General features: G+C 36.3%; 1 protein-coding gene across 2 annotated transcripts in view; it reads left to right on the forward strand.

Moving 5' to 3' along the window:
- LOC111057732 (small conductance calcium-activated potassium channel protein) overlaps positions 1-24,375 on the forward strand; it is a 357,428-nt gene that overhangs the window by 239,080 nt on the left and 93,973 nt on the right. For both annotated transcript variants that reach the window (XM_039435643.1, XM_039435644.1), the window contains one exon: positions 8,908-9,003. In XM_039435643.1, coding sequence (XP_039291577.1) covers positions 8,908-9,003 — 96 coding nt within the window. The remainder of the gene's footprint in view (positions 1-8,907; positions 9,004-24,375) is intronic.

Genomic DNA, 24,375 nt, shown 5'->3' on the forward strand with positions numbered 1-24,375 from the left:
CCATCCTCCTTTATTGGGGTGACATTCATCGTGTTTTGTATTTGGACTTTCCGTTATCTTTGTTTATTATCAAAACATTTTGAATAACATATTATCTATCAAAATCAATCAGTTTGTTGCCAGTTTCGTGTGAGGGTAAGCATTCATAACTAGCAGTTAGGAGTTACCTTGTTCGATTCACGAGCTGGCAAATTATTTTTGAATAGTAGCGCTCATCGAATCTCCATCTTCTTCTTCTTTGATGGCGCCACAGCCCAAATAGAACCCTGGCCTCCTCAATATTGCGCCTCCATCCATCAAGATCTCGTGCCTTCATTCTCCAATTCCTAATGCGAAGAAGTTCTGCTGCATCCTTTGAGATGCCATCCACTCATCTCAGTCTTGGCTTTCCAACCGGTCTTCTGCCTACTGGTTGTCCCATATATAGGTAATTTTCTGGGAGACCGAGTGTATGGCATCCGCTCCACATGCCCTGCCCATCTTGAGCGGTTCAGTCTGACATATACAGGGTCCGGCAAAAAAAACCTCTCTGATTCCAATAGGCATTTGCAAAAAGAATAAGAAACAAATAGAAGAATTACTTATATTTGTGAATAGCCTATATGATGCCATTTGACAAAATTTAGTACACTTTATTCGGTTTTGAAAATTATGTCCGATAAATGTTGTCCCCCATTGATAAGACATCCACGAAGTCTTTCCCTGAATTTGTCTATAGTTCTTCGTGTAACTTCCCTTGGAATGGCTGCCACTTCCTGCCTAATGGCATCTTTTAGTTCTTGCTGAGTTCTGGGGCGATGCTTGTACACTTCAGCCTTTAGGTAGCCCCACAGAAAGAAATCACATGGTGATAAGTCGGGTGACCTTGGAGGCCAGGAAATGTCTCCTCTTGAAGAATATAGGGGTGGCTCTTTATAGAGTACAGCTAATTTATTGTTGTTCCTTATTCGCTAGACACCCTCATCACACACATGTTCATATATTCTACGCAACATTTTCCTTTCCAAGCTGTCTATATTCACTGTATGCAGCCACTGTGCATATTATAGTTTTACATATTCTGATCTCTATGTTCCTATGGACGCTTCTTGACTTGAATAACTGAGGCATAGAGAAGAATGTTCTGTGTCCTTCATTGAGCCGTCTATTCCACCGAGCTTTTGTCAATATTCGCAGTAGCGGAGGTCTTCAGTGTGATTCACAGCATCTAATTGGGATTTGGGAAAACGAAATATCCCTAAACATCCCTCTCGCCTTTGAAATATGAGTAAACAAAACCTTCCAGGCTATATCCATCTTACTTCATAGATAGGAGAAATAAATTGAAATCCAGCAGATCTGAGATTCTCCCCTTTATCCTGCTCTTCTATACAGCAGATCGTCATCAATATTTGTACTGCCACATATGACGTGAGATTACTCATATTCGTCCAGTGCTTAAGCATTCTATATAAATAAGCTATAGCAATTGATCATGTGTATCATACTGGTACATAATTATATTGAACCTCATTTACTACCATATTAATATTACTAGTGACCCCCTTGGTTAGAGAACTAGCTCATGAACTCGCAACTCGCAACTCTCAGCTTTGACTTACTGAAGGCCGAAGTCGTTGTCCGTCTGTTTGTATGTTCGACAATATCTTTAGAAAGAATTGATCAATCAGCTTCAAAATGTTGAACACGTATCCTTCCAACCTTTTCACAGATCAAGTTCGTTGAACTACAAAATTGACTGACTCTTTTGTCCTTTCTCAGGATATAAAAATAACATTGAAAGTACATAAGAAAACTATTGTTACGATTCATCATTTGGTCAGCTGAAGAAAATTCATTGCATGCAATTACATCAGTTATCCGATTTATAACATCAGCTGATGCTATTTGGAAGCTATAACACAGATCATGAGCTGACACATGATTTCAGCTGGTTAATATACAACATAACCTACAACTTTCACATCAACAAACTAATACGGATTAAGATATCAATGTGCAGTTTCCGCCATTCATTTTTTCTTGGAGCTTGGTATCAGAATCATGTATTACATGACCTCCTTTTCATTGAAAAAAAAAGAATTTGGATCATATTGGGGACAAAGATGTTGAAGCAACAGAGTAATTTTTGATTTCAAATGGGATCCCAATGAAATCTACTGTCAAATTATTCTTGTAAAAAGAATATTTATCTTTGTCCATAATTTCCACTGAATCTATATTTTCTATATGAATAAAAATCGAGCCTCAAATTTTGACGTTCAATAACTTTTTTATGTGTGCAATGAATTTGATGATTTATTTCTTAGTTTTGTTCCTTATGTTCAGGACCAGGTTTGTGAAATATATAATTGAACTCCAGGACTCTTTACTATCCTTCAAAGTTTGCATGTAATCCTTATGGGAGAAGATTTGTGAACTGGCCACACACAGAAATAAAAATCAGCTGTTATAATCATTGCGTCATTCAACAGCCGTCGGTAGATCTGTTTTTCAATTTTCTTTCTACTGATTAACAAAACTTCAATTCTTAATAATGCCGCGGTACGAACGATGTACAAACTTTGGTCGTAGAACTCGAAATGCTGTAAATTTAGAATATGAACGGGGAAATCAGCAGCAAGGAGATATATCATTCAATTCCCAGCAAGCTGCATTCAACTATAACTAAAAATACAAACTGCTGCACAACTAACTAAGCACATAGGAAGCTGGAAAATCTATATAGATAAAAATCGAGCCTCAAATTTTGACGTTCAATAACTTTTTTATTTGTGCACCGAATTCGATGATTTTTTTTAGTTGTGTTCGTTATGTTCAGGACCAGGTTTATGGCTTATCAAATTTATAATCCGACTCCAGGACTCTCTCCTACGGTCCTTCAAATATCCAATCGAACCACAAAAATATTTTTAAATCAGATTATTAGATGGTCAAACCAATAAATTTGATAAGGAAATACAAGAAAATTGAAATCAATCTTTCTGCATATTTATCTAGATCAGTGGTTTCCAAAAAGTGGTCCTCAAAAGCTCTGGAAGTGGTCCGCGGATGTGTCATTTGAATAAACTTTATTGGTCTATATTAAGTACTAGCCGTTAGGCTCGCTTCGCTCGCCATATCCGTCTAGCCAGGGGGCTCCGCCCCCTGGACCCCCGACTGGATCGTCCAAGAATGAGATCAGCAGGCTCGCTCCGCTCGCCTGCATTTTTCATTTGAGCATTTTTATCATATGTTAGGACGATCCAGTCGGGGGTCCAGACTAAACGTCTGGCTAAACGGATATGGCGAGCGAAGCGAGCCTGACGGCTAGTAATATAATATTCCAAGATGAAGTAGCAGTGCCCAATAAATTTTTCCGCGATAAATGCATTTAAATTTTCAATTTGGTGCCAACCTAACAAAGTCAACTCAACTTAATGCCAACCTGACAAAATTATTAATTTAGTTGCCAGTTAACAACTGTTTCGACGAGTACTCTATCTAGATTATAGTTCTATAGTAACATATGATATGGAAATTTCAATTATAATTAACAGATTGGGAGAAGAAGAATATACATGCTAAAAGACGAACTTCAAACCCTTAAAAACAACCCTTAGAGTTAAAATATGGCCAAAAGATTTCTTAGTGCGCCTCTAAAGGGCCAACTGAACATACCTACCAAATTTGAACGTTTTTGGTCCGGTAGATTTTTAGTTATGCGAGTGAGTGAGTGAGTGAGTCAGTCAGTCAGTCAGTGAGTGAGTGCCATTTCGCTTTTATATATATGGATAATCAATTTACATTCGAAAATGTTATACCAAACTCATCGGAAGTTTAAAATAGTTTTCCAATTGGTAAATGAAATGATAAGACTATAAAGTTTGTTTGGAATCTTAATAGCGGATTTGTACCACATGACAGTCAATGGCCATACTGTTGGTAATATTAGTAACTGTAGTAGACAAGAGCGTGTGCTGCTCTAGAACCACCCATGTATTTTATTCTAAACGCCCCGACTAAAAACAAAATGAAGTGTTGATCTTATGGAGATTGCCTCAACACACCGTTCCACGCCATGCCCGATTCAGTGTGTATGAGTGCTTCCATTCAAACCAGAAAGCAAGAAGCCCCTGCATGAAAAATGCCGCATCCAGGTGAAGTTGCATCCAGCTGAAGTTTGTTTTGAGATGCATTAACTATTTGGCGGTACGAAGTTCGCCGGGCCAGCTAGTTATCTATAGAAATAAAATGCCGCATCGCACCTCCTCAGGTGTGCATCCAGCTAAAGTTTGTCATGACATTATTTGGTGGTATGCAGTTCGCCGGGTCAGCTAGTTATAAATGAAAGTTGCGGGCTTCAAAGATTAGGCTACATTAATACAGTTCATGAGTAAGTTCTTCAACCCAGGGATTCACTTGTATTATTAATATCGAAAAGCTAGTTTTTTCATAGTTATTTGTGTTCCAAGTTTTAAAACAAGTTTTTCTGACTAGTAAATTCTTTCGTGCGACCGAATCATCTTCAGTTGGTTCACTCCAACAACCATCCTCAATCATTCCAATGGTTGATTACCGTTCAACTGATTCTGTCAGTGTGAAGTGAGTCTGACACCAGAGGAAACTCACCCTAATAATATCACATGCCAGGTATACACTACCGCAACCTCACAGGCATTGAAGTATAGCTGCCGATTTATAATATATTAATGCAAGGGCTGCTACACTAAAGTGTAGTTAGTTACACTTCAGTGTAACACTAGTGTAAGAGTGTAGAGCCTTGTTAGTTCAGGTGCTCCCTTTATTCGTAAAGTGTGGTGTACATGAAATATATTTAGTTTCACTTCATACTGTCAGTATCCCTTGTAAATAACATCAATACTTCCTATTCAATCAATGCTGACAGAGTGTATTCTCCCTTTGAAATGTCAGCATATTCCATGGAAAGCATCAATGCTTTTCATTCACTCCAAGCTGAAAGTTTTAACTGAATCTCACTATAGATAATCCCAAAACGGAAAACAGATAATGGTCTGAATAGGGTTGAGCTTGTAAATTATAACCCAACGATAATATTTTGTCTCTCTTCCTCTATTTACCTATTTTCTCTCTTCTCACTCACTCTCACTCTTTCTCTCTCTCTCACTCCCTCTCACACACTCTCTCTCTCTCTCTCTCTCACACACTCTCTTCCCCACTCTCTCTCTTTTTTCAAGTGAAATTTGAAGTTTTTTCTAATAATTTTATAAGTTGATTTGGATCAATAATCTCTTCTCATTTCGATTGTAATTTTGGGCAAGGATTTTATTCTATTTAATTTATTTTAATCTAATTTTTTCATGTAAAGTGCTGTGTGGCTGAGAGAACCTGAAGTCCCAGCACCGCCAAAATAAAGGCTTATTATCAATTAATCACTCTCTATTTCTAAATCTACATGACTAAGCAATTCACTTTCTGTCTGTCTGTCTATATCGCTCTCTCTTCCTATCTCTCTCTCTCTCTCTTTCACACACACACACACACACACACTCTGTCTCTCTCTCTTTTTTCCTGGTCGTGTGTTGATGGGAAGTATATTATTTCATATTCTCTTCCGAGAGTTGACAATTATTAGTTGAAACACCGCCGATTTATAAAGTTACATATATTACATAAAACATACAATATTATAGTATCGTTATTCCAATTGATTAATTTTCCTCCACTTTGTGAAATTCGTTGAATAATTATTATCAATACCATCAATTAATGTAAATTAGAGTACCTTATAAGCCAGTAAATATTGTCTAATTCATTAGAACTCTAATCTTATATATCTCTCTCTCTCTCGCCCTTATTTCAGCTCCCTTTCATCCCAACCCTACTGTCCTATCCTGTTCTATTTTCCATTCTCTTATCCCTCTCTTCTTCTCCTCATGCATTTCCCTCTCTCGCTAACAACCGCAGTATCCACGAAATTGGCTGTGTGCAATGCATCCCAGTGGATAACTGAGCAGTCGAGTGTTCCACACAGTGCAGCTGATAATAATATCCAGCCCGTAAATCTCACTAACAAGAGAGCCTCTACACTCATCTCTCCCATGGGATATTGCATCGCGCACAAGCCTCAAGCACCACAGCTGCATCACCCACATAAAAGCTGGTGAAGCCGTATCGGTACTAATTCGCTAAACGATTCGAGAACTTTTGAAGATTCGTTTTCCATTCATTCAAAAATAATGTTGATCGATTACAAAGGAGGGGAAAAGCATTTGGTTGAAAAAGTAAAACAGCGAAAATAAGAATAGGATTAAAATAATGAGTGGAGCGTAAAGAACATGGCGGTAGTGGAGAGTGATTGATTGATTGATTGATTATCTGCCTTTATTTAAAACCTGGGAGGGCAAATGTAGGGCGTAGCCGGCCCTCTTTTACACTTCATCCTCAAAAAGAGAGATTAGATTACAATTCTTCATTCATGTATGTTACAATATTCACTGGCTTATACAGTAATTTACATTGAATGACGGAATTGTTGATTATTAAACGAATTTTACAAAGTATAAAGAAATTAATCAATGCGGATAAAGATTGAAAACAATTAGAATAACGATAATATAATATTGTGATGTAACTTTATAAATCGGTGGTGTTTCAACAAATAATTGTCGATTCTTTAAAAAGGATATAAAAAAATCCTTCTCACGACCTAGAGAGAGAGAGCGAGCGCGAGAGATTCAGATTCAGATTCAGATTCCTTTATTCATGTGTTTAACAAAACATAATTCAACTTACGTTCTAGCGTTGAGAATAAATACCAGTAGCGATAAAATGACATGGTGAATCATATTAAACTGATGAGTTCTACAATAATAATATTGAGCAAGAATAATGATGAAAAATGCAAAAGTTAAGATACTACTGTAATTTTTTCACACGAAACGATGAAGTTTGGACCTTAAGAAGTCCATTCTCAGAGAGGGTATCAAGGATACCCACCCCTTCAGCACTTAACCGTGAAAAAAGAAAGTTGAAAATTCAAACGAAATATTATGTCTAAGCGAAAAAAATAAGTATCAAGATATTAATATGATTATGAAAGTTCATGGAGGAATAATAATAATTCTAATTGGGAATTATGAAGGGGTAATTATAATACAAAAAAGAGGAGAAGGGATATAGAATAAGGTTGCTAAAATCCACTCGAGGAAGAGTTAGAATAAGAAACAATCTTACATGTAGCCTATACATATTTTTATGCTAAATTTACATGAAAGAAATAAAAAAGAGAAAACCCATAATTTTCACTTTGGAGTGGAGGGAAATGATTATAGAGGATGAGAATAGGTATTAAGGAAGGTTTAATTGAATGTCATGCTGCTTTAGGGTTGGACAGTTTCAGCCATTTTTTCTAAAAGATAATGTCTTAATGTAAGGGTGAAGCCCGCTCGACTCTCTATGGACCTAATTTGATTTGGAAGTGCATTCCATGCACGACAACCGCTAACAAGGAAGGATTTTGTATAAATAGTTGTTCGATGATTTGGAATTCTCAGAGTATTTTCACCTGTTCTAGTGTGGGAAGCATCAATTCTCCTACCTTCAGATACAAATTTAAAATCTTTTTTAAAATAGATTGCTTCACCATATTTTAAAATGTCCCTAGCAAGTTTGATTATGCGAAGCATTCTCTGATCAGGTAACTTTAAAGTTGAACTATCAATATGGGCTTGAGTGATTCGTTCATGGCGTTGGAGAGAGTGAACAAACCTGAGGCAATAGTTTTGACATCGCTGAAGTTTATCGTTCAAGGTTACTTGCATATCATTGAGCACAGAATTACAATACATAAGGTGTGGGAATATGAGCGTTTTGACTAGTAACAATCTAATTTTTCTGGGAAGAATATCTTGCACCTTCTTCAATGAATGCATGGCAGAGAATACAAATTTACAAGTCTTATTAATTTGATCAGACCAGTCAAGATTTTTGTTCATAATAATTCCAAGGTTTTTAACTGAATCACAGTAAGCTACTTCGACACCATCAACATTAATTTTGTCAAGTGAGTTTAAATCGATGTTTTTTAATAGTCTTGAATATCCAATTATTATGGGCTGAGTTTTTATAGGGTTGAGTTTTAGTCCGTTTTTCTTTGTCCATTCTACTATTGAAATTATATCGTGATTCATTTTATTTACTGTTTCATTAATTTTAGTGATTGGGCAGCTTGCATAAATTTGAAGGTCGTCAGCATAAGTATGGAAACTAGAAAATTTGATGACAGAGGGTAGGTCATTCGCATAAAGAGTGAAGAGTAGGGGGCCTAAGATAGAGAGGGAGAAAGATAGAGAGAGAGTGAGAATTAACTGCATAGTTCACGTAGATTTAGAAACATTCAAACATTCAAACATTCAAACATTCAAACATTCAAACATCAAGAGAAATTCCAAACCGTCGACTTAAATCTTAGACCTAACTTCGCTCGGTCAATTAATAGAAATTATGGGAATTCTGAACAAGTATCGCCTTCGATCCCACTCAGTATTATTTCACATTGATGACCTCTTCGTCAGATGGTGACGAGTTGGATTTGTGTCGATACCATATTGTCTTGTACAATATTTAGAACCCTTATATTTATCTATATCTTCAGCATCTATAATTGTGGAGTCACCCAGAGCAGCTGTAAGAATAGCAGATTGATAAAACGGCGGCAGTTTGTAGTAATTGATAGCAGAATTTTATATAAGCTCCTTGAAGAGCTGGTAAGAACATTGTGGTATTTTTATTTCAGCAGGAGTTAATGTAAAAATTCTTTAATCTCATTTGCTCTACCGACTACTGCCAGCTGGGCATATGTAACCCCAAAAAGGACGTTAAAAATTACAAATTCTAATTTGATTGATGATTTTCTATATTAATTGCAATTTTTGTTTGTTGCAGGCTTCATTCTACTCGACGTCGTTGAAAACGCTCATCTCTGTGTCGACAGTCATACTTCTTGGTCTCATCGTCGCCTACCACGCTCTAGAAGTTCAGGTGAGACTTCATTACAACTCATTCTAATAAAAATCATTGAACCCACCACATATCACTTATGATTCATGGTAGGCCAGTCAAATTGTCGTTTTTCAGGAAACAGCTCCGAAAGAATTTTTTTTGTCAGTTTTATATGTATTTGAGTGACTGAATTCGAATTTGAAATTTTCTGTGACGCCATAGGGCGACTCACCCCTAAAAACTTCAAAAACCCTTGAATTTTGGGAATTCAATTATTCCATTTTATTTCAAAACCATCGGGGTTTTCGGAAAAAGCATCATCATCATCCATCATGGACTAGGCTTGTGAAGCCTGTTCCGGTGTCCACCGCTTATTGAAAAAAACATTCACCAAAAAATTTAAGACAATAGAATTTCCAATAGATTGAGTGTTCGCGCAAGATTCACGGTTTCTGGTTTATGAGCTACACATTTTCAAAGAAGAGATATTTTTGAAAATTATCCGGAAACTCACTACTTTCACTCTATACAACTTACACAAATTGGAGTAATGATGAAAAATCACATTTGACGTTGAAGTACAATTAATTCTGAATAAGATTCCTGAGGAATTTTGAGATTTTTAGCATAGTGGGGAGGGGAGTACTAGCGAAAATATAAAACGATGTACTACAGCCAAATTACAAATTTCATATTGTAAGAACTTTCGAGTCCTTCCCAACCAATTAAATCCATATTTTGGATCACATTGTTGTGAAAAGATTATGTTCTATCAGAATCGCCGGTTTGTATTTAATTTCAGAATTTCCTAGTGGTGATGCGCCCATAAGAACACCTATAGGATGGAAATTTCACACACTCACAACTTTCGACACAATGATCGGATCTTATTCTTCTGAGCGGTTCAAAATCAAGTAATTGGAATTTAGATATAAATGTCGTCTACATATTTCAAAAATCTTGTTTCCAAGTATAACCCGATCACAAAGCTAGTACCTATTGAGGTTGAGAACGGTCTCGAGCATTGACACTATCGTGCCACTTGGAGAATTGAATAAGATTGCTTTTTCCATGTGATATGCTGGCTTAAAAACTGATCCACAATGAGTATTTTTGGAGTGTGAATACTGAGCTCATGCTCAGTATGAACAATGTAGCATCAACCGTCGATTTGAGTAACTTATTCACTGATATAAAATATGATGTCTAGGTAAAATATTGGAAGGTCATTCATTTCGAAAATTGAAACAATTTGAAAAATGGGGAACCATTTGCGACCACATGCAATAACCTTCCCGCTGGGCTTGGGTTTGGCTTGAACAGAAGATATCTGATTTATATTTTGTTATTTTACTTATTTTTTGTGGTCACACATATTTATGTGAGTGTTTTTCTGTAAGTATTGGAAATAAGTTTGATTTGATTTGATTTCCATTCGATATCAGATTCATGACGACCAAACGATGCCTCTACAAGAACTAAGTGGAACAACTGTGAAAACAAGCAGAAAAACTATTAATAAATGATGAAAATATTGATTAATTTTGAATACGATAATGAGGGAAGTCAGCAAGATGATTGTTCTCAATGTATGAATACAACCTGCTTCTAACACACTTGTGTGTGAAGACTAGAAACCTTATCATTTTCATTCCAACACATTTTTCGAACGACTACCGCAAAAAAAGCATAAAAGTGAATTCTTTCGCGAAGCTAACCAGAAAGGACGTGCAGAATAATCGTTGTGGTTTCATTCTTTGGACATAATACACAGTCATAAAGTCATAATGTTATATTCTTGAACACTGTTTAGTCGGAAAGAGAAGAGAATCCTATGTCCCTCTCGCTTAGTTTTTTTATGGATATTTCTACTCCATAAGGTAGGGTGCAACTGCCTCATGCAACTGTGGCAATCTGATTTTCATCTCTCCCTCTGTATCGCCAGTTCGCGTGATAGTGAAAGGCATTGAAATTCATTTGCTCCTCTTAAATCAGTATTGTAATCAATGGTTGAATTTTCCTTTATTTCTACAATTCACATCAGAGTTAGTATTTTCGGAAAAGAATTTAGGCTGCTAAGAGTGTACTATGAGGTCCCTTATTATCATAGAGAACCGATACCATAAGTAGATATCCCATGGTATAGGGCGTTTATGTCGCAACTTTTACTGTTATCCCAAGCCGATAGTTCACGTAGTTCTTTCACATGCAGCTGTGTGACGCTGGTAGTCTCTCAAATTGTGCCGTTCATACACTCTCACACCAACAAAACAGTAAAAATTGACAATAATCGACAGTAATCGGCTTGAGATAACAGTAAAAGTTGCAACATAAATTCCCTATACCATGGGTTATCTACTTACACTATTTTTTTTCTCTATGTTATTATTTACTAGCGGCAATTATTCACTAAGACCATCTTTATTCAAGCCAAAGATAGTAAAGACTCCAAAACCCTTATAACTAGCCTTTACTGGTTTTTATTCACTTTCCAAACTGTCATTCACTGTCATACACTGTCTGTAACACCAAATGGGAGAACAGCTTTCTGATGTAAACTTTATAAATGGAGAGGTATTTTTGAAAATTGGATTGTGAGAGCATGAATGACATGGATGAAATGGGGCACTCTATTAGTGAACAATCAGTTTTATGACATTTTCACTGGAAATAACACTACTTCAAAACATTCACAATTTTCCTGCATTGTCGTGTATCAATAACAATCGTTTGATATTAATGCATGATCAACAGAAACATGAAGCCCTTCACACACACACACACACACACACACACACACACACACACATCGATTTTTGTAACGAATGATATTTAACCGTCCTTATGAATTCTATCACATTATACGGAACTTTCTAAACATCATCTGTTTAATCCAGTGAGTATAGAGCGTAATATCCAATACTAGAATGTTACATTCTATGTAGAATGTTCTTTGTTCAATGATCTTTAGATATATAATTCTACATTCTATACTCTCTGGTTCGATCTAATATAATTTATAAGGACGGCAAAATATCATACGAACAGAAATCGATGAGTGTGTAGCTACCCTAACAGTCAACTGATCCACCGTCAACCCTTTGAAATTTATTTCTTGAAGACTCCTCCTCGAAACTCTATCCCTGGCTAGGCCCATAAGAATTGTTGTATCTATATAAATTCCAAGATTGCTTCTGAAAATATAGAATGAAGAGTGAAGAGTTTGATAAGGATTTCTCATCTTTGCAGAAGATGAAAGAGATGAGGGGTAACTAATTCGATTGAGAGCATTAGAATGGGGTGCAAGACAAGGAGGCACAGAGGAAGAAACAAGAAGAAGAAGAATAAAGAGGGTGAGGAGGAGGAGGAGGAGCAGAAGCAAACAGAAGAAACAGATGGAGAAGATGAATAGGATGAAGAAAGAGAAAAGGAGAAAGAAGAAGAAGAAGAGGGGAAGGAGGAGGAAGAAGAAGAAGAAGAAGAAAAAGAAGGAGGAGGAGGAGAAGAAGAAGAAGAAGGAGAAGGAGAAGAAGGAGGACGAAGAAGAAAGAATGAAAAAAAGATAAAGAAGGGAGATGAAAAAGAAACAAGAAGATGATCAAGAAGCAGAAAGAAGACGACGGCCATGAAATATTCTATATCGAAAACATGTAAAAAACTCAATATACATATAGAATAACTGGATGTGATAAAGCAACGAAGGAATAGCCAAAGAATTGGAAAAGATTTAGCGAGTTTCCTTTGCTCCAGTCTTGTTTCTTGTCTCTCTTTCTTTTTCACTCATTCTCTCTTCCTCTCAACTTCTAAACCCTCTCTCAGATTAGCGCTGGCTAAAAAACTTCTAAACGCCAAGACTTTCTTCAGAGTCTCGTCTTCTGCCAGCCGATAATGTGATTCTAATGATCTTGCAAGAAACCAACAAACGAATGTAATCAAGGACTGACTGGTCAACATATCGTGCAATTTCTGTTCAACTTGCCTCTTGTGGTCTATTCCACTTGCCTCATAGCAAATCAAAATGGAATCAGTTGGAATACTATGGTACTTGTCACAAGAATTATTTCTGTTCAAATTTCCTCTTCGAACACATTATACTCTATACACACTCTAGTTTGTTACTATACTATTGACCTCCTGTGCTGGAGAACTCGTTCAAAAACTTACTGTTGTATTGTATCCTTCGAAACCTTCTAATAATATAGATTCGATGAAAATCATGAAAACATCTGGAACAGCTATTCATTTTACATGTATAATTTGATCTCATTGGGGATCCTATTTGAAATGAAAAATTACTCTTCAAAGATTACGACATCGGTTTAACATCTCTGACGTTCATATAAATCCAAATCCATTCCCTCAAATCAGAAGTTGGTCATGTGATACATGATTTCGATACAGAGTTCCAAAAAGAAATTATTGGCGGAAACCTCACATTGATATCTCAACCCGTTGATGTGAAAGTTGTGAATTATGTTGTATATTATTAACCAGCTGAAATCATGTGTCTGAGTGATAGCTCCCAAATAGCTTCAGCTAATGTTATGAATGAAAGAATGGGAAAACTTTAGTAATTGCATGCAATTCTTCAGCTGACTAAATGATGAATCTCAACTATTTTTTTCGTATGCACTTTCAATGTTATTTTTGTATCCTGAAAAAGGACGAAGGATTTAGTCAATTGACCTGTGAAAAGGTTCGAAGAATACATGTTCCAAATTCGAGGCTGATTGATCAATTCTTACTGGAGTTATTGAAGAACATACAAACAGACGGACAATGACTTCGATCTTCAGTAAGTTAAAAGTGAGAACTCGCTAACGCTCGTTCAGCAAGAGTTATTTCTGTTCAAATTTCCTCTTCGGGAACATTCTACTTCAGTTTGTTACTATAACATGAACCAGTCACTGTGCTGTTGAAGATGTGCTATTTCCGTTCAACTTGCCTCTTCCGGTCAACTTCTCTTGAATGCAAAAACTCAAAGTAGAAGATAGTAAAAAACTGTTCAATTGCGCAGTATTATAATGCATAATTCTAATTCCTTCTGCAAACTGAGTCAAATTGAATATTATAAAGGGTGTTTCCAAACTCCCGACCAAAATTCTAGGGCATTGTTCCTGGCTACGAAACATATCCGAGTATTTTTTTTAAGCTGTCCGAAAGCTCTTAGCTACTCACACAGCACCCATCTTGTTTTTTTCCACTTCTTACAATTCTTCTCTCAATAATGATTCAATATACAGGGTGTTCACGAACTACCTACCAATACGCTAGGGCATTGTTCCTGGGTAAAAAACATTTTTAAATATCATATTTAAATTGTCCGGAAGTCTTCAGTTATTCACACAGCGACTATTTTGATTTTCTCACTTTTTTTCTAAATAATGGTTGAACATACGAAATTGAAACTTTCCACGACTATTCATAAAAACTAGACATAGCTATAAAAAAATTATGATAATTTTCCAAATTCATAAAACAAAATGGCGCCAATTGAAATTTTGTTTTATAAATAACTCAAAATCATTTGGTTTTACAAAAACTTTGCAAGACAACTTCTTTAGTAAATTCAATTGCCTATCGATTGGTACTAGAATTTTCAAGATTGGGCCAAAAATAACTGAGATATGGCAGCCTTGGTGATAGGGCTGGTGACCCCTGAAAGTTTGTTGCAGTGCAAACCAAGGCATGCTGATAAAGTCGTCTCAATGATGCAACAATTTCTATTCGCGTTGAATGTTAATAGTCAGCGATTTTAGGTCATTTCGAACTTAAAATAACTTACATAACCCTCAAAAAGGTGAATCACCAACCACTAAAGATCCAATCTTAAAAATTCTGGTGACAATCGATAGGTAATTAAATTTACTAAAAAAAAGTTATTACTGTAAAGTTTTTGTAAAATCATCGGTTTCTGAGTTATTCAAGAAACAAAATTTCAAATGGCCGCCATTTTGTTTTATGAATTCGAAAAATCATTATAATTTTTTTGTAGCTTTGTCTAGTTTTTATTAATGATCTTGCAAAGTTTCAATTCTGTATGTTCAATCATTATTTGGAAAAAAATAATATGTGATAAAAGCAAAATAGCCGCTGTGTGAGTGAATACTTCCGGACAATTTGAATATACAAAAAAAAATAATAAGATAATATTAAGATATAATATAAGATGATATTATAATATATAATATATAATATTAATATATGTTTTTTACTCAGGAACAATTACCTAGAGTATTGATGGGGAGTTCGTAAACACCCTGTATATGGAGATGGAACTTTGCACAATCATTTATGACAAGGGAGAGAGTTACAAACATAATTATGAAGATTTTTCAAATCGCTATTTCGTTTTATTAATTTGAAAATTTTCATATTTTCTTTTGTAGCTCTTTCTTGTTCCCATGAATAAATGTGTTAAGTTTTATCTTCATATACTAAGCCATTATTGATGGAAAAATAGTTATATTCCGTACAAAATTACTTTTGACTTGGAGGAAAATGCGGCGCAGAGAAACTGAGGGAGATCAGCCAATTGCAGTGATGGATACATAGGTGGAAGCGCAGTTGCCAATTTTTCGATTGAAATCAGTCGAGTCAATGCTTGCAGCGAAGAAACTTCGTAAGTTCAACATGAGCGCTTGAATACTCACTATAGAACGCTGGCCGCTAAAAACGCTGAACGCTGAACGTTGAACGCTGAACGCCGAACGCTGAACGCTAAAACTCACTATAGAACGGAAATATCGCTGCAGTTGTACCCCTACCGCTGTATGCCTTCTCTGCTGCACATGTTTTTTTAATATTGTCAAAAGTTATTTTCTGCAGAGTATAGTGGTAAAACAAAATGGAGGCTGTGTGAGTAGCTAAGGACCTCCGGACGGTTTAAAAATGATATTTGGATATGTTTCCCCAGATACAATGCCGTAGAATATTGGCAGGGATTTTGGAAACAACCTGTATAGCAAGCATTTATGGGAGTGGTTTTTTTTCTACTAGCCGTCAGGCTCGCTTCGCTTGCCATATCCGTCTAGCCAGGGGGCTCCGCCCCCTGGACCCCCGACTGAATTGTCCGGGAATGAGATCACCAGGCTCGCTTCGCTCGCCTGCATCTTTCATTTGAGCATTTTTATTATATGCTAGGACGATCCAGTCGGGGGTCCAGACTAAACGTCTTGCTAAACGGATATGGCGAGCGAAGCGAGCCTCACGGCTAGTAATATAATATTCCCAGGAATAGCTCTGATTGAAGTAGCAGTGCCCAATCAATTTTTCCGCGATAAATGCATTTCAAACTTCAACTTGGTGCCAACCTAACAAAGTCAACTCAACGTAATGTCAACCTGAAGAAATTATTAATTTAGTTACCAGTCAACAACTGTTTCGAAGAGGTACTCTCTCTAGATTATAGTTCTATATCAACATATGGTATGTACATTTTTCAATTATAATTAAGAGAATAAGAATAATATACATGCTAAAAGACGAACTTTAAACCATTAAAATCCATCCTTAGAGTTAAAATATTGCCAAAAGATTTGTTGGTGCGCCTCTAAAGGGCCAACTGAACATACCTACCAAATTTGAACGTTTTTGGTCCGGTAGATTTTTAGTTCTGCGAGTGAGTGAGTGAGTCAGTCAGTGAGTGAGTGCCATTTCGCTTTTATATATATAGATTCATTATTTTTCATTGCGTATGATGCTCACATGAGATTTTAGCTTGTGCGTGGGTGATTTGATCACGTGTGCGAGATGATCAAACTTCCATGCTACAGGCGGGATGCGAACCCATGACTGCGCCAGCAGCCTTATTAGTCCTCTCGGCTTACTAGTCGTTTTTGAGTTGACTGAGAAATGAATCGAAATTGGAAAAAATGGATGAAGGAGAGTGATAGAGAGGATGTGTGTCAGTGTGAGTGGATGAAGAGTGATGAGGGTGAAGGTGAAAAATGTGTTCAAGAAAATAGTAAAGATTAGTTGAAAATGGATATACCGAGTGAAAGAAATTTCATCCGAAGTTGAGACCGAAGTTGAGTGAGTGAGAGAAAGAACGGGAGAGAAATAATACATACCTAGATTAGGCCAAGTATAAAAGAGCGAGAGAGAGAAAAATAAAAGAGATAGTGAAAAATAGAGACAGAGAGATATTATCTAAGAGTTATTTATACATTTTGTAAGCTACAATATATTCCGGCTCTCAAACTAATCAACTGACAGTAGCTAATCATATAATATTTATTCCTGTATGTTACAATACATATTCTGGCTTATACACTAACTTACATTAAATGTTACATTAAATGACAGTATAGCGTATTATCCAACGAATTTCACAAAGCATGAAGGAGTTCATTCCTTCCCATCAACACACGACAAGAAAAAGAGAAAGAGAGAGTGAGTGAGAGAAAAAGAGTGATAGAGGGAGTGAAGGAGCGAGTTCCAAGACGCACGTTGTCATTGAAATAAATTTCAGTCATCCCTTAGCAACTGTCAGACAGAACCCCCCAGGTTTATTGCAGCAAACAACAACAATGGAAGATAATGCTGACATAAATTGATTCCTGCGGGGGTTTCCAGCCAACAAAAGACTTCTGTGATAGATTGTTTGGTTTATTATACAACATAATGTGATGACACTTCACTGTGATTACTTCATAGTGTATTGTAATAGTCACTTTATGATATAAAAGTAGTTCTGTAAACAGTAGACCTCGAGCAGTCATATACCACAGCCTCCTCTAATACTGTCCCACAGAGTAAATTCTGTCCTGTCGTGTAGTGGCTAGTGGCTGTTGGGGTTGGTGTATCGGAAATGTTAATAATTTGTTAACTACCATCATCAAAAGCTCACAGAATTGAAAGAACAGGAAAGTCGGGAGAAAATACTCTGCTATTTCGAGTTATCAATTATTGCATGCCTCATCGAATGCTATTAATAATCTACTCGACAGCTAATTTATGATGAATAACTCTATATAGTCTATTTTTTACGGCAATATTGGGGTATGATGGAGGCTTCTTTTTCTCTCAAACTATTCTTAAAATGAGAAATTTTCATTAACCTTGTATATACGCCGACCGGCAATTTAGAAAGGAACATACCTGACAAATTTCAAGAAAATCTATTGCAGGGTAACCATATTGAACGTGAATAGAAACATATTTGAATGAATAAAGAGAAATGCAAAATCGTCGACTTGAATCTTGAGTCGTGTCCACACTGAACAAATGTTCGGCAAACATGTTTTCGCCACACTGCACAGAAAGCAGCTGTTTTCTAGTCCCTACGTAGATCTGAAAGACATTGTTTGCAGACGACTCTCGTCTGACGTCAGAACAGTACCCTTTCCAGCCGCTAACATGGAACTAAGAAAGGTGATCAAAAAACAGCTGATCAAAAACTTTCCATTATTTGTGTTCATTATTCAATAATTAAAACATTTATATAATAATATCATCTTATTGTCATTTAAAAGAATAAAAAAGTATAAACTTAACCTCCTACATAATTGAACATCATCTTTTGGGTTATTTAGACAAATCAGAATAAAAAATAAAAATACTTGGACAATTTCCTGATATTCAGATTACCTCAGATTTGCTAGAGCTATCACCTTCCACTTCTGCTTTCGGAAGTGCTTAGTAAACAAATATTCTCATATATATATATATATAATATATATATATATATATATATATATATATATATATATTGTTTATTTTTGTGTGTGGCGAAAAAAAGCGTTTGCACCACGGGCAAAAATGTTTTTCCGGCTCTCAATCTCAATTTCGAGCCGGAAAAATCTCATTTTCTGCTCTAGGTGCGAAATATACTATTGTTGAGGAGCTCAGGGACAAACATTTTAAAAAGTTTGGACAATCATTGTTTGTCAAACAAATAATAAGGTACTGTTTTCCCAAACTTTTTCAGAGTTGACAGCTGTAAAACATAAAACCTGTTCTTCCCACTAACAAATATTTTGGTGACGCGTCCACACTGGCCACGGGCAAACATTGTTTGTCAATCATAATAAAATTTGCCCAAACTTTTTCAACAAACATGTTTGTCGAACATTTGTTTAGTGTACACACGGCTTAAGACCTCACTTCGCTCGGTCAATGATCATTTGTTTTACATTATTTGCAATACCATAATTAATGAATTCTCTCACACGAAAATGTGATCCAAAATGAATCCTGTGGTATGAGTACCTACAATACTTGATTATATCAGTTAATCATCTTGACAGTTCCATGTCGATTTTTTATTAAATTATAATTAGATTCACAGTAATGAAACGCAATTAATGGAATGCATTTCTCTTAGATAAGATCAATAAAACTAATACTGACATCAGAAAGTGAATCCTACTATGGTTGGTCTTTCATCTTTATTGATAGTCACTCTATTATAGTAGCTAGTGTTCATTGTGCTAGGTGATGCTTAGGGTAATAGATATAGTTTTAGATTTTTTGGAATTTTTGTATTATCTGTTGTAGCATAAATTTCTATTAATTTGATGATAACCTCGACACATATATTATATAGTGAGGTATCATTAATTTTTGTAAACCTTGAATATTGTTATATTATTGAAAATGTATGAAAATAGTTATTTGTGCAACTAGTGCGCAAAGTGTCAGTTTGCTGCACCGAAAGAAACGTTTACGCCCGAGCCGTAGGCGAGGGCGGAATGGTTTCTTGAGTGCAGCAGAGGAACTTTGCGCACGTATTTCACATTAAGTTTTTCCTACAGTTACCATTGAATATGAAAAGTGGGTAATTATGGGTAAAATTGCCTGAAATCCATCAAATGTTTTTCTGTGTAATTTTATTATTGATAAAAACCTTAATCCTAAAATCCTAAAGTCCTCGTTGTCCTTGGTTATAATATATAATAGTAATAATTAGCGCGTTGTGCTTCGTTGCACCTCTGCTCACTATAGCAGCCCAGTCACTGTTACCAACTTCATTTCGATTTTGCTGCACTGTTGCTCCATATAACCTACTAAGTATTTTGCGTTGCCATGTTGCAAATCTGGAGTGCAGAAAAATTTTTCCCGCACTAGAGCGGAAAAGTGATTCTTTGCGTTCTGTAATCAGTGCAGCAATGGCCACTTTTCAACGTAACTGTAGGAAAAATAATATGTAATGTTCCTGAATTTATGAATAAACTCCTCTGGATGTGTCGTCCAACATCCACAGAAATTATTATTATTATATCTACCAGAGGTGGAACCCTAAGAAGACTTCACACATTTACAGATGGAAATTACTGAAAAATTGCATTTCTTCAAATGCTTATGAATTGATAATACTGTATCATTAATTCATTAGCATGCTTATAAAATAAGCGCTGCTATCCAGAGATTGTTAGTCTGTTTAATGGAAAGGAAAGCATTCCTGACTAGCAATAAGGAGGTACCGGGTTCCGATTCCCGGGCTGAGAAATAGTTTTTGAATAGTAGCGCTCATTGAATTTCCATCTAGCTATTTACTGTTGTACCTTTTTGCAGTAGCCTTCGGGGTAATTTACAGCATTTAATTTGGATTTTCGTTTGATAATAATTTTTACTCATTATTACAACCACATCTTTTTATAGTTCATTCAACGAAAGATTATAGAAGGAAAACTTTGGAAAACAGTAATAAATTGATCTTGCATCTCTTTTAAGGATAGTAAAATGGTAAACATATCGAAAGTCCTCACTCCTACCCACTGTGCAAGGGGATTAGGGTGGTTTAAAAATATCATATTTTGGTTTTTCGCGTATATCTCAAACAATATACCTATTTCGGAAATGTTGTTTAAATACAAAAATGAAGCTTACAAACTAGCCTACAAGGTTTATCCGTAACAATTTTTCATATCTCTCTTAGTTTTCTGGGTATGAGCTCTCGAAGGTGTCACATTTTGAAGAAAACCCCTTTTGAATCCTATTTTCTCATCTTTTTGGCCTTATTACTTATCAACGATTGATTGAAAAAATCCGTCCTGATCATGAGCTCATAGAGCATTATAATCTATCCAATTTCATGTATCATTTCATCATTTCACGCATCTCCCTACGATTGTTGCAGCCGTTATAGTGCTGAGTGTAAAATCTTCAGTTTAACAACAATAGATCAATTTTGAAAGGAGAATTTGAAGAGAATGTTCGGAACACAATATTTGACTTAGCTGCTTTGTTCAGACTACTTGGAAGGTAAACATATCAGAACTCCTCATCTCCACCTCTTGTGCTTAAGGGATGAGGGTGGTTTAAAAGTTGTGTTTTTTCATTTCTGGCTTACACGAATGTATCTTGGAAACAATGCATTTCAGCGACAAAAATGAATGGATGAATTTATTCTGAGAATGAAGACATAGTTGGTGAGACATACACAACTAGCGCCTAGTGGTAAAATGGGAGTGATACATGGCTCCGATACACACGTACTCTGTTTACGTTGTGACGTCATCACTGCTAGTCACATTATTTGTCTGTTTCCATCCTCTCTCTCACTCTCTATAGAAGTGATAACGGTATATAAACTTTCTGACAACCATCTTCTTCACAAAGACCATTCCTTTCCTATTCGACTCCAAAAGTGTTCCATTGATTCATCTCAACTTGTGACGAATTTTGAAATCATGAATACATCGAATTTCCAGCTCTTACAGTATGTTGAGATGGTTGACGACCGGGAATCTGTCAAAACCACACCACCCCATCAACTTTTCGATAATAAGCAAATATTGACTCTTTCAGGTTGTCACCATGAATGAGAAAATGAACAGTGTTGATATGTTTGCTACGCTGAGTGACGGAGGTTCAAAGTAATTGGTGTTTGAAGGTTTTAAGTAGTATTCAGAGAAAAAATCTTTATCTATCACCCACATTGTCTCTGTCATTAAAACAAAATTCATAAATGAAAAGTCAAAACATTAGAATGAATTATTGAGACGATGTGTCTGCTGGAACCAATTTGACAGAGATTATTCATTCAAGTCCTTAAATGTTTCGTGTTTCCTGTATATGGTGTGGAAGCATGGACATTGAATAGATGGGGTGAGAAGAAAATACAAGCCTTTGAGATGTGGATCTATCGCAGAATGCTGAGAATCTCATACACCGATCATGTTACAAATGAAGAGGTTCTCAGGAGAATGGGTAAGAAACTGCAACTCATTGGTGAAATCAAGGAGCGCAAATTAAGATACCTGGGTCACATAATGAGAGGACACAAGTATGGAATATTGCACCTCATTATGCAAGGCAAAATAACAGGTAGGAGGTCAGTGGGGCGAAGAAGGATATCTTGGTTGCGCAATTTAAGGGATTGGTTCAAGTGCACCTCAAATGAACTTTTCAAGTCAGCTGTGAGCAGGGTGAAAATTGCCATCATGATAGCCAACCTCCGCCATGGAGACGGCACATGAAGAAGAAGAAGATTCATTCAAGATGACTGTATCCTAATGAATGATTGTTCGTTCAATCATGGTTCTAGCCCAATCTTTCAATATCAATTATTAGAATGTAATTATAGGATAGAAATCTGTATCTCATTAACTTGGCTAATATGTTGTCATAATACAGTAGTATTTTGCTTGAAGCTTCCTTGGGATAGTGTAGTGAATTTGAATTTATCTCCTTCAGTCGGGGAACGTAATGTCGGCTGCTAGTGAGAGCGAAATGGCATCACTCGTGATGACGTCACGGACGTTCACTTTGTTACGTTCAATCTGTGAGTACCCAAACACAGTCTGACCGCTGGGAGCAAGTTGCAGATTCCCAGTTGGTGAGGAAGAAGAAGAGGAAGAAGAAGAAGAAGAAGAAGAAGAAGAAAAAGAAGAAGAAGAAAAAGAAGAAGAAGAAGAAGAAGAAGAAGAAGAAGAAGAAGAAGAAGAAGAGAAGAAGAAGAAGAGAAGAAGAAGAGGAGGAGAAGAAGAAGAAGAGGAGGATGATTGTTAGAGGAGATGGAGGAAGAAAAGGAGTGAGAGAGGCTGTGAGAGATAGAATAGGTTCACAAATGAGAGTGGAAGGAGGGGGTTGGCTGCAACATATATACTTATATATGTAACAAAGAACTGGATATATTATATATTAATAGTATTGTCATCACGTTCGAGCACTGCAAGCATTACGCATTAACGGACGTACGTGTGTACCCCGGAAAAACCTCGGAGAATGCGCCAGCTGAATTCTAAAATTTTCCCCGACACTTGTCCACTCTTTGAGCAGGAGACCACTCTCCCAGTACAATAATTTCACAATATTGCTGTGTAAGTACAATATTACATTGTGATTCACATTCTACAATTCACAATTATCCTCTTCTTCTTCTTCTTCCAACTTTTCTTCTTCTTCTTCTTTTTCTTCTACTATTCCTTCGCTTTAGCCTCCAGCACAAGAGTCCTGAGCCCTCCTGAAATTCAACTGAAATTGAAAAACTTTCATTCAATGTTGAGTTTAGAATTTAAGATTGTGGATTCTTCAACTAGATTCATATCGAATAGCATTGGTAATTTGAAATTTTTTTGGTTCTATTTGGATAGAATCATAGAGAAACAATAGCGTAAGTATAGGGCATTCATGTCGCAACTTTTACTGTTATCTAAAGCCAATTACTGTCGATTATTGTCGAATTTTACTGTTTCGTAGGGGTTAGAGTGTATAAACGGCAAAATATGAGAGACTACCAGTGTCACACAGCTTCATGGGAATGAATTACATGAACTATCGGCTTGAGATAACAGTAAGAGTTGCGACATGAACATACTATACCATGGGATATCTATTTATGGTATTGTATCTCTATGATAGAATACAGTCAGTTCAAAGTTAATCTCACGGGATAATATTCACGGCTTTGCAAAAACATCAGGCTCTAGAGACCCTAGATTCCTAGATGGAGGAAGCTCCCTACAGAGATATAGACAACCACCACAATATCATCTTTGGTACTACTCACAAAACTAAAGGGATCTTTTCATCAGACCACACCAGTAGCTATAGTGAGATGATCTATACTATAATGAAGGAAATAACTGGCTTATAGGATCCGACACGAACAATTTCGATTAAATGCAATTCAAGATGGCAGCTAAAATGGAGAAAATGTCGTCAAAAACAGAGTTTTTCGCGGTTTTCTCGAAAACGGCTCGAACGATTTCGATTAAATTTATACCTAGAATAGTCATTGATAAGCTCTATCAACTGCCACAAGTCACATATCTGTAAAAATTTCAGGTATGCGCACTCCAATTGAAAACAATGCATCAAATCTAATCGTCCGATACGTGCCGTCCCTCCGATGACGATCTGTGTGCGTCTACCTTAACAGACTGATACGGATTGAGATATCAATGTGCGTTTTTTGCCATTCATTTTCTCTTGGAACACTGCATTGAAATCACGCATCACCCG

This window comes from Nilaparvata lugens, chromosome 9, assembly GCF_014356525.2.
Source record: "Nilaparvata lugens isolate BPH chromosome 9, ASM1435652v1, whole genome shotgun sequence".
Lineage (NCBI taxonomy): Eukaryota > Metazoa > Arthropoda > Insecta > Hemiptera > Delphacidae > Nilaparvata > Nilaparvata lugens.